A 12,013-nucleotide genomic window follows, 5' to 3' on the forward strand; every position below is an offset into this window, starting at 1 on the left:
GTTTTGCATGTCAGCAAGATATATAACTTTCAAAAATACAGAAATACAGCCAGTATGATGCATAATACCAGTTGTATTTCTGTATTTTGAAAGTTATATATCTTGAAAACGTGATTGCTGACATCAAAACATTTTTGGGAATATATCAACAATTGACTAATGAAACAAACACCAAAGGAGGGGGTGGAGTTTTCCTCTAAGGCCTATAGCCGACGGTCATCGTGTATTATAAATAGCCTAACTTGCAAACTTGAAAAACATGAATGGTCATAATACCCATGGATCCAGTAGAATTAAGCGGAACTTTTCCATAAACATTCCATTCATTTCCCTATAGACTTATTGTCCATGGGACAATGCGAGGCATGTCACAAGTCAGTCACCATCACACTGCAGTTGATCGTCCCCCTAAAATAATAAACGGTTTAGTCAACATTCAAGAGTTGGACAAGCATGACAACCACGATAGCAGGGTTCAAGAAATTAGGGATGAAATGAAGCCTTCACTCAAGAGTTCCCTAAAAACACCCCGTCTGTCTGTCGCCCAAATACTGATGAGTGCTAACAAACACGACAGCGAGTGGAAATGAGCTAGAACATGCAACATAAACTCGAACTGGGAACCCGGGGACGGAGAGAGAGTTGGAATGTGATTGTTGGCTGAGCATCTCGCTGTCTGTGTTCACGCAGTTGCGTTAATAACAAGGTGTGTATGTGCCCATGTGCGCGCCAGCCTTTCACCTGTTCATAAGGAGTGCACTGTTTTGCTAATAGCTGATACACATTTCAGACGGAATATGCGGCAAGTTAGACCTACATGTACAAAATATAACTCAACGTTAATTTGACCTCCTTTCAAACAGCCCCTTATTTACCACTTATTATTTATAAATGTCAGGGAGTAACAGGCAAATTGGGAGGGGAGGGTTGGGGGTTAAACCATGGGGGCAGTGTGCAGTACAAATGATGGAGGTGTTGAACAATGGAAGTGTTAATACATTTACCTGCAAAAAAAGCATAGAACTATTCACACAGACCTGATACCTGCATTTTGGTTACAGGGTCTGTGAACATTTCAGGAATCATGACTAAAGGTAGCTTTTATTTTTTTACCCAATTTATTTTTACCCCTAACCCTTTCAGATATAGGAAAAAGCTGGTCTAAAAATGCAGGCGTGGTAAATGAATGGGATTTAGGTCTGTGTATGAAAGGGATATTATAAAGTCAGTGATATTGTCAATGTCATTCACATGTAAAACCAGCACGTGACCAATGAAACACCATGATCAAGCCATTATCATGTCGTCAGTATCCATTCATTAATTTGTGAAGACCAATACCATTAGACATCTTAAACATACATTGCATTCATGTTCAAATTAAGGAACCTGACATATAGGCTAATTTAATTTTGAAATAGCTAAATAAAATGCAGCGAACATTTATAAATTGAACCAGAAACCGAAACAGCACCAGGTGAAGTTGGAAATGTAAGTTTAAATATTGTCAAGATTTGAAGGTCCCTTGGGATAGGCCTATATCAGGAAGCAGCGTCACTAAACAAACAACACTTTCCACCTCCAAAGTTATTGAGCATTCCATGAAGATCTGACAAGCAATATAACCGCTGCTACACCGAGCTCCAACATATTAAAATGAAAAGATGGAGGGACTTTGTCACACTGTAACGACTCATTACCATTGGCCCCGACACCCTGACTTAGTTTATTAGCCTCCTAGCAACTGCAGACAAAGAGGCCAGATTTTAGTGGGATCCGCTTGGGCCGGGCTTGCCTTTGATCTGTGCCTGTTAAGGAGAGGGGAGTCAGTGCCCGAGCACCCGGGTGTTGGTCCGCAGAGAGAGGGTCCCTACCCCATTGAAGTTGAAATGTAAAATGGTTAATGTTAGGGTAGGGGTTAAGATTAGGATTTAGGGTATAGACGTCCCAAGGATCCCGGATAGCACTAACCGCAGAGAGTGGTGGACTGGTCTGTCCCAATCATGCACATTTCATAAATCGCTCGCAGTACATTGAAGGGGGCATTAGCTTTCACCAAAACACAAAGACAGATAGACAAATAGGCTACAATTATTAGGATAAAATCTTAGATCTGATCATTTTCTGATAAATTATTATTTGGTAGCCTATGAATTAGCCAATTCAGAAAGTGCAGTCACTTTTAGAACATTTTGTACACAATGATACCGGATTTCAGCCGCCTCGCTCAGTCTCTCTGGCTGTCTCTGCTGCACTGACTGACACGTATTTATTCACAGACAATAGGCCTCTCCAAATGAAGTTAGTGATGCTAAAGCACTAGAGCTTACTGTAGATTGATACCATAGGCCTTATTTAATATTGTGAATAACATGTTCAAAAGAGATCTAACAATGAAAGTGTAGGCCTAGTAATATTTATAAACGTGCCGAAAAAAAAACAAAAAAAAACACATTATATAGACTATTTATGAAAGTTTGTTCATTTGGAAGATACATTATTTAATGGGAAATAGGTTATTATATTTATAGGCTACTATCAAACTATTTTAAATTGAACGAGCATAGTAAATCACATTAGTTTTTTAGGCCTTTTTGGGACTTAATTCTTTTAAAATGCATTCAAAAATCAAACATCAATTTCCGATTTTCTGTATATGTTTCCACAATGGGTGGATTATCTTACATCCTTGCTTGTCTCATACGGGCCATTTCATGAAAATAATACAAATTATTTGAAAAATAAAACATTTTACCACTGACTGTCACACCTACACGCCCATCACACACACATTTTGAACCAAGAGTCTTAATGTAAAAACAATATTCAAGTAATTATTCATCAATTTAAAACTCTTGATTAATATAAACACAGATAATTGACATTTTTCCAAAGTACAAACAACACGAAAAAACAAAAACCTTATCATTATGTTCAAATAGGCTACTTCTAAATGGAAATATTTTTCGAGCCTTCAAATGTTCTAAAAAAAAGACAATTATCTCTGCAAAAATGATATCAAATGAGAACAGGTGTAATAGTAGGCTAGTCTTCTCAGGAGACTTCTTATAGTATCTCAAAAGAGTTGATACTGAAAAAGGCAGGCCTACAGTAAATTATAGGAAATCTGAATACAGTCTAATTGGAGAGTTAACGAGTTAAATCACATTACATGTAACATTGCCTCATCAACTCATCATTATGCTACAAATGCCTCAAAATCACTTTAAGACTTTAATTGTCAAACTGTGGTCAAAGACTCTAGTGTCTATTATTTAAGCTAGTTGTTTTATTGCATGGGAATACTCTTTTGTTGAAATTAATGTGTTGCATATTGTCATTAGCACACTATTAAAATAATGAAGTCCGTATTTGGGCAAATCTTCACCACCTGCCACCCGGGTACCATCAAGATTAATGGAAAAATATGTAAAACATTTCATTTAAATGTTCATCTGACATTGTTTTGCAAGCATGTTCTCTTCTCTGTCATATGGTCATAATTTATGAAAGCAATCTCGATCAACATAACTGGGGCTATGAAAACAGCCTTCCAGCCTAATAGATTCCCATCTCCATTTTGTTGAGTGAGGTTATAATCATGTTAATTGCAATTTACTCTCTCTGGGAATACCAGCAAAATGTATTTAAATAAATCTGTCATTGACAGGGCTGAGAAGATTATGTCAGTTCCATTAAAGACATGTCTTGGTGAATTACACTGGATAGATAGGCAGGAGTGATGGAGAGACATTTACTAAAATGTGTCAGTCAAATCAATCACACACCAAAATAACAACCAGTGGTAAGTTCAACAGTGTGAAACAAGGTAGCCCTAAAGGTATGATTGATTTGTCTGACTAAACTTTCAGACAGGTCAATGGCCAAAGCACCTGACCTGAAAAAGGGTACTGTTGCATATTGTAGCCTGGAATCCACACTGAATAACACTCCATTTCACTATAGTTACATTTCAGTTAAACATAATGGATTCAGTTAGGATCCCAGACTATACGGTTATTGTACTGAAATGGAAACATATGGCAACGTTTCAACACCAGGTGGATCTCCATACCCCCTTGACCTGCAACTCAGATCCAAATGTCTCCAACAATGCTGGGTACACATAGGCACGAATGGCAGGCCTATTCTGCAGTCAAGTATAATTTGATGTGCTATGACAATGCTGTCAATATTGTGCTAAGACAGTCCATTGAATTAATACCGGTTTTATACTTCCAGAGAAGGGGTGACATGGGTGGAGAATAGCCCCACCAGATACAGCCTTTCCTGGGCACAGACACAGGGCACAGACAGGGTAGCATGGAACTCTGGTACAGGCCACACAACTTGATAGGCTACTGTATTCAGAGAATTGATGGGTTATGCCATTAGGGTTTGAATTATGGGGGTGCATGCCTGGGGGTGCTGGGCACGTTTATGATACAGTATAAATGTGGGAACACCCAGTGCAATTGGAAATGTCAACATTGGACTTTCCCACTGCTTCAGGGTATCCCCAAGAAACAAAGCATCATTTAAACATGTCAAGAAGTTTTACCGTATGGTCAATGCTCTTCTAAAAAACAACTACATTTTCTAAACACATAGAACCAACTTTATGTGTGATATTCCCATTCATAGTTGAGGCTTGGAAAAACATATACATAACAGTTATATTAAGCTTTCAGAACAGCCTGCACTTTTGGGACTATATTTCTTTGTAAGAAATTGAAATGATTAAACTATATATTTGAACACATGCAGGTCTGCTTTTAAGACACTAGCCTTCACACTCAAGTCCCACCAAAACTACACTTGCATTATTCACACTCAGGCCTCCCAAACACACGCACACACTTTAGAGGGGGTTCCCTAAGCCACTTTGTGGAATAAGCAGAAGTCAACTCCAGACGCTCCTGTCGCCCAATCATAGCGACCGAATAGCAGGTGGAAAATGAGAGGCAAAAACAAGCAGAACACCATGACAAAATCACAACTAAATGAGAGCGATAGGCAAAATAAGTGGGAAGGAGTGAGAAAGAGGTGTGAGGGTGACAGAGAGAGAGATATGTGGCCAAATGCCAAGGAGACAGCTTATTGTTGGGGTTTTTGGCTGGGCACAGTGGTGGCTTCAATCTTTTTGTCTGGCTTTGGCCTGGTGCAGACCTGAGAGCCCGCTCCAGACACAATAGATCATACAGCAGCAAGTCACACACCCACCCACCCACCCACACCGTCTTGCCATTTCATTACCATGGCCACCGATGGCACCATTAGCCATTCAACACATTATACCTCAGTTCACAGTTAGTGGCTATGTAACAGCAGTTAGAATAGGAACCTTGCCACAAGAAGGAGAGAAGTTAAAACAGAGAAATATGGACAATTGTTAATTTTTTATTTTGCGATAAATGGTCAGTGTGTGTGAGAATATGTGTTTGTGTATGATACACAGAGAGAGACAGTGCATGTATTTACATGTTAGTGCGTGTTTGAATCCGTGGTTTTTATGCATCTCTGGTGTGGAGGTCGGCGAGGGCCTGATGCCCAGTTCAATTGTAGCAATACGGCCCCTTCAAGGAGAACACCGGCCCTCAGTCCACACACAAAGACCTCAGCTTTACTGACAGGACTGAAGCAAAATCTCAGATTGTTGCTATAACTAAATGTGTTAAGGCTCTTTAGCAAACAGAGCTTTGATGTGGGGCTGAGTGCTGGGGCCTGAAGGAGTGTGTCTGTGTGTGTGTCTGTGAGTGAGTGAGTGAGTGAGTGAGTGAGTGTGCCCACAGTGCCCAGCCTGAATGGAAGAACAACAGCATCTTGTGTTTGTTTAGCCTTTCCCCCAGCTGGACCCTGGAGGTGGGTGAGCATCTGTCATGACCCAGGAGAGGCAGGAGGCACACGCACACCCACGCACTGCCAAAAAGTGCCCGCACCCCTAGTGTAACCCTGGACACTCCATTACCACATGAAAAAATACTATAGTTTACTATAGTATAAACATTGTTGTATTGGGGCGGCAGGTAGCCTAGCGGTTAGAGCGCTTGACCTGTAACTGAAAGGTTGCAAGATCGAATCCCCGAGCTGACAAGGTAAAAATCTGTCATTCTGCCCCTGAACAAGGCAGTTAACCCACTGGTCCTAGGCTGTCATTGAAAATAAGAATTTGTTCTTAACTGACTTGCCTAGTTAAATAAGGGTAAAAAAAAATATGATAATAATACAATAATAAAAAATATATAGTAATTGCAGACTGTAATGATGTTGCGGACTGTACTGTGGTACCTACTGTATACTGTAGTATATACTATAGTAATTACTGTAGTGTTTTAGCAGACTGTAGTATTTACTGTGGTGTGTTTGCAGACATTACTGTAGTATTTACTACAGTGCTTTTGTTTTATGATCATTGACATATAAGTGGGGATCTTCTCCTTGAGGAAACCTATTAGACAAATACTAAAAAAGCACATGTTCCATAACCTGTATGTAGGTTGGACTGGGGTCTGAACAGATATTTCATAGCTTCTGCTCTTTCCTATAACCTGTAGGGAACACAATATAGTCTATACTTGGCATGTAGGTTTCTCACTTATGGGTGGCGGGAGGGGAATGGGGAGTGTATAGGCAAATTAAGTACTGTAGTATTACTGTAGTATTTTTGCTGACTTTACTGTAGTGCTTTTGCAGACTGTAGTATACTGCAGTATTTACTATAGTATTCTACAGTATAATACAACATTCTATAGTAAGTACTACACATGATCGAGGGATACTACAGTGTGTCAAGGGATACTACAGATTCTACAGGATACAACAGTTCACTACATCATTCTATAGTAAGTACTGTAGTAAACTGTAGTAGTTTTCATGTGGGTTACCATTGAAACAACTGCAATTCTTAAATAGTATTTTCACAACCATCGTGCCAACCCTAACCGTAATGTGCTGGCATGGATATTTTCTTCTCAAATTGCCCTTTCCAGCATGGTTCCAGCAACTATGGTGCATGCGCAACCAGGCCAGCGCAGTGCAGCGCAGTTTGGCACGGTCAGTAGTATGAAAAGTGTAAAATAAGATCCTGCTTTACAACATTAACATCAGTCTAAAACCTTAAACCTGTCATTCTTACCACAAAGACACCGTAGGATATGAATATCAAACATTTGGTGAACAAATTCATCAAATGCATTTCATTTATCAACAACAATCAATTTAATTTAAATAAAACCACAAAAATCAACATCAATAACATCTAGAATTCAAGTGACTATACACCAGGCCTAGTGCAAAGTTTCTGAAATGTTGGTGCTTTGTACCAGCTGATAAACCTGTCTGGTCGAAGAGTTTGGGGTGTCCGGTGTTATCCAGTCACCTCTCGCTAATGCCAGGGTATACATAAAAGTGACACTTCTCACTGTCTCTCAACTTGTCTAGTTTTTCCGTCCCCTCATTTCACTCCTCTGTTCTTTCCTCCCCCCAGATCTTCTTTCAGAGCGCCTCACTTCCCTGTGACGGCAGCAGCTAGGGTTAAGATGTTCTGAGCCTGCTTCACTGAGGGCATGTCGATCATACTGCCACGGAAGTTGAAGGCACCCTGGAGACAGGGAGAAGAGGTCAGTGGAGAATACTGGAGAAGCTAGTGTGCATCCCAATAATATCTCCTTCTCCAGAAGTGTGCATTTGTTTACTTTCCTTTCAAGTATATGGAAACTCCCTCTAGTCCATACTTACACCAATCCAATGCTTTTAATACTTATGGGGAGTAGTGAACGAGTGCACATTCAGGAGGAAGGAGAGATTATTGGGACTCAACCAGAGAACGCAGCTTCCTTATCTCCTCCCCTTCATCTGCACTGGTTGGAAAATACTTGACAGGTAAAAACATTTTGTGGAAGCTCATCACTAGGTTGGCTTGCACCTGGTTAGATCATTTCAGATTGGGCCAATGAAGTAGAGGAGGCAAGGAATTAAAAAAGACCCAATGAGTCAGCACTGGGGGGCAAATCCTAACTTGAGGTCTTGCACGTGTTGCTCCAAATTTCAGTAAGCTTTTGGGGTAATAAAAGTTCACCGCTTAGAGAAAACAGTGTCCGACTTTCATTTCAGAGTCATCAGCACCTCACCAAAAGGGTGAGTTTTCTTATATATATACATATATATATATTTACATTTAGTCATTTAGCACAGGGGTTCTCAAACCTTTTGGGGCCAGGGACCTCTTTAGAGATATCAAATGAATCAACGACCCCCTTGTAATCAGAACACAAATCGAGTGAGAAAAAACTAGCATACAAGGAGTTTCACTATTGTTGATTTATTTAACAATGAATGACCTCGGCAATGCATGGCCAGACGGACCAAGTCTCGGGCCCAGGGAAGGAATATTTTAAAGGCCCATCTCTTGGCATAGGAGATAAAAATTTTCAGTTTTCAAGCTAATTTCCTGCAATTCTACAGATTTTGTCATGTGGCAGAGAGATGTTTGGTTGCTGCAGCTTTAGGGTTGGGGGGGGGCTTGATTTATTGGAGATGGCTTGTGTCAATTAAAGAAAACCTAGTGGATAATGCTGGAAATATTGGTAAAAATCTAATAAAAAAATCTAACCCAAAACAACTGGCCCTAGTCACTCTTATCATGGGTTGATATTGACTATTTTGCTGCAGAACACCATTAATATGGACAGGAGATATGTTCATTAATTGAACTACAAATTATGATATTTCAGTATCTTTATTTGACAGTTGTGAAATTACCAGACTAAAAAGCGGACATTTCTGATCAGCTCATCAGCCAGTTACTTCACAAGCAACCTAAAATATCCTGAGCTCAGTTCGCAAAATGAGGGAAAACATTTTCTAAACCTAGACAATATAAATAAGAAGACATTGGCAAGGCATTCACAGTCAATACCAACAGAGAGAGTTCAGGAAGAAACAAACGCCGCTGGGGCAGAGAAAGAGAATGACTCTGCTCAAACACCTAGACAACACGCACACACACACAAGGGTTGGGTAGGATGGGTCCCTAGGACGATGCTTAGTGTAGGCAGGGCAGAGGCCGGCAGACAGAGAGAGAGAGAGGTGTGGGGCAGATTGTGTTTTTCTCACACCAGCCTCTCCCTCAATAGGCAGACAGCCCACAGAGCACTACACACAGGAGGCAACGATGCACTAAATTAGAAACAATAATCACATTTTATTTGTCACATGCGCCGCATACAACAGGTATTTTGGGAAATGCTTACTTACAAGCCCTTAACAAACAATGCAATTTTAAGAAAATATAGTTAAGAATAAATAAACTAAAGTTAGAAATAAAAAAGTAACGCAAGGAGGCTATATACAGAGGGTACCGGTACCGAGTCAATGTGAGGGGGTACAGGTTAGTCGAAGTAATTTGTTCATGTAGTTAGGGGTAAAATGACTATGCATAGATAATAAACCGCCAGAAGCAGCATTGTAAAATGAAAGGGGGGAGTCAATGCAAATAGTCCGGGTGGCCATTTGATATTTAATAATCTACACTTAATCAAACACTCCATCCCACACCATTGCATATTCCAAACCCAAATCTACTCTACATACCCTGCAGTGCCACACTGGCGTGTATTCAGAAAAGGACATTAACAATTAAGAGATGTGTGTGAGCACGTACAGTGCATTCAGAAAGTATTAAGACCCACTGAGTTTTCACACATGTTGTTACGTTACAGCCTTATTATAAAATAGATTCAATAAAACATTTCCCTCATCAATCTACACACAATACCTCATAATGACAAAGAGAAAACAGGTTTTTACACGTTTTTTGCACATGTATAAAAAAGAAAAAACACAAATACCTTATTTACTTAAGTATTTATACCCTTTGCTATGAGACTCGAAATTGAGCTCAGGTGCATCCTGTTTCCATTGATCATCCTTAAGATGTTTCTACAACTTGACTTATAGTCCACCTGTGCTAAATTCAATTGATTGGACATGATTTGGAAATGCACACACCAGGTCTATATAAGGTCCAACAGTTGACAGTGCATGTCAGAGCAAAAACCAAGCCATGAGGTTGAAGGAATTGTCTGTAGAGCTCCGAGACAGGATTGTGTCGAGGCACAGATCTAGGGAAGTGTACCAAATCATTTCTGCAGCATTGAAGGTCCCTAAGAACACAGTGACCTCCATCAGTCTTAAATGGAAGAAGTTTGGAACCACCAAGACTCTTCCTAGAGCTGGCCACCCAGCCAAACTGAGCAATCGGGGAAGAAGGGTCTTGGTCAGGGAGGTGATCAAGAACCCAATGGTCACTCTGACAGAGTTCCTCTGTGGAGATGGGAGAACCTTCCAGAAGGACAACCATATCTGCAGTACTCCACAAATCAGGCCTTTATGGTAGAGTGGCCAGACGGAAGCCACTCCTCAGTAAAAAGGCAAATGACAGCCCGCTTGGAGTTTGCCAAAAGGCACCTAAAGACTCTCAGACCATGAGAAACAATATTCTCTGGTCTGATGAAACCATTATGGAACTCTTTGGCCTCAATGCCAAGCGTCATGTCTTGAGGAAACCTGGCACCATCCCTACAGTGAAGCATGCTGGTGGCAGCATCATGTAGTGGGGATTTTCTTCAGCGGCAGGGACTGGGAGAATAGTCAGGATCGAGGGAAAGATGAACGGAGCAAAGTACAGAGAGATCCTTGATGAAAACCTGCTCCAGAGCGCTCAGGACCTTAGACTGGGGCGAAAGTTCACCTTCTAACAGGACAACGACCCTAAGCACACAGCCAAGACAACACAGGAGTGACTTCGGGACAAGTGTCTGAATGTCCTTGAGTGGCTCAGCCAGAGCCCGGACTTGAACCCGATCGAACATCTCTGGAGAGACCTGAAGCTGTGCAGCGACGCTCCCCATCCAACCTGACAGAGCTTGAGAGAATCTGCAGAGAAGAGAAGAATGGGAGAAACTCCCCAAATACAGGTGCACCAAGCTTGTAGCATCATACCCAAGAAGACTCGAGGCTGTAATCACTGCCAAAGGTGCTTCAACAAAGTACTGAGTAAAGGGTCTGAATACTTATGTAAATTAGAAATTTCAGTTTTTTTATACATTTGAAAACATTTCTAAAAACCTGTTTGTGCTTTGTCATCTTGGGGTATTGTGTGTAGATTGATGAGTAAAAAAAACAACTATTTAATACATTTTAGAATAAGTCTGTAACGTAACAGAATGTGGAAAAGTCAAGGGTTGTGAATACTTTCTGAATGCGCTGTACAAAGGGAGGCACAGTAGAAATGTCATATCATAGAGCAGAGCTAGCTGACCCCTGGTATAACTAAATTGATATATGTACTCTTTATATTTTCTTGCATATAATGGCATAGTGTGAGCCATCCTGTAATGTGTATTTTAATGCAGTTATGCACTGATGTCATCCTGTGAATTTCGTTCTAAAGTCCTAAGCAATGACACGTTAATAAACATTTCTTAACTCTACATTCTGAGGCTGACTACTATAGTTGATTTACCTTTCCCTGCTTCTGGTACTCGTCAAAGGCAGCGATCAGTTCTGTAGCCCACTGGACCCTCTCCTGACTGGGTGAGAACTCCTCCTGTACCGCCTGGACCTGGTTGGGATGGATCACCTGCTTACCTGTATAGTGAAAAGGAAAATACATACATGTACATTAGCCTATACATGAACACAGAAATATCTTCAAGCGGATAACTTAACAATCATCTGCTTATCTGCACAGGGAAAAAGATAAACAGCCTACTTTATACAGTAGATATTGTACAAGCATAAAGAAACGCCAACAACATCGCAAAATGAATACAACATTTTCATGCTTTATCAGTTGGTTGAAATTAAGAGGTAACAATGTTAAAATCCTTCTGTGGCTTACTGACAAATTCAACAACTGCTAAATACTTGGTACATGTTGTTGCTTTTCAAATTACTTGGTAAAATGAATGATGTATTTCTTGACATGTTATTTTATCAACAAAGACCAGAT

The 12,013-nt window shown here is 40.4% G+C and overlaps 1 protein-coding gene across 1 annotated transcript in view; it reads right to left on the minus strand.

Moving 5' to 3' along the window:
- Positions 1–5,384: 5,384 nt before the first annotated feature.
- The window catches only part of clybl (citrate lyase beta like), a 217,144-nt gene continuing 210,515 nt past the window's right edge, over positions 5,385–12,013 (minus strand). The window contains exons 7-8 of the mRNA XM_014172831.3: positions 11,525–11,649; positions 5,385–7,600 (exon numbers count right to left, since the gene is read on the minus strand). Coding sequence (XP_014028306.2) covers positions 7,505–7,600; positions 11,525–11,649 — 221 coding nt within the window. The 3' untranslated portion in view covers positions 5,385–7,504. The remainder of the gene's footprint in view (positions 7,601–11,524; positions 11,650–12,013) is intronic.

Source organism: Salmo salar, chromosome 25 (genome assembly GCF_965601325.2).
Source record: "Salmo salar chromosome 25, fSalSal1, whole genome shotgun sequence".
In the NCBI taxonomy this organism is placed as follows: Eukaryota; Metazoa; Chordata; class Actinopteri; order Salmoniformes; family Salmonidae; genus Salmo; species Salmo salar.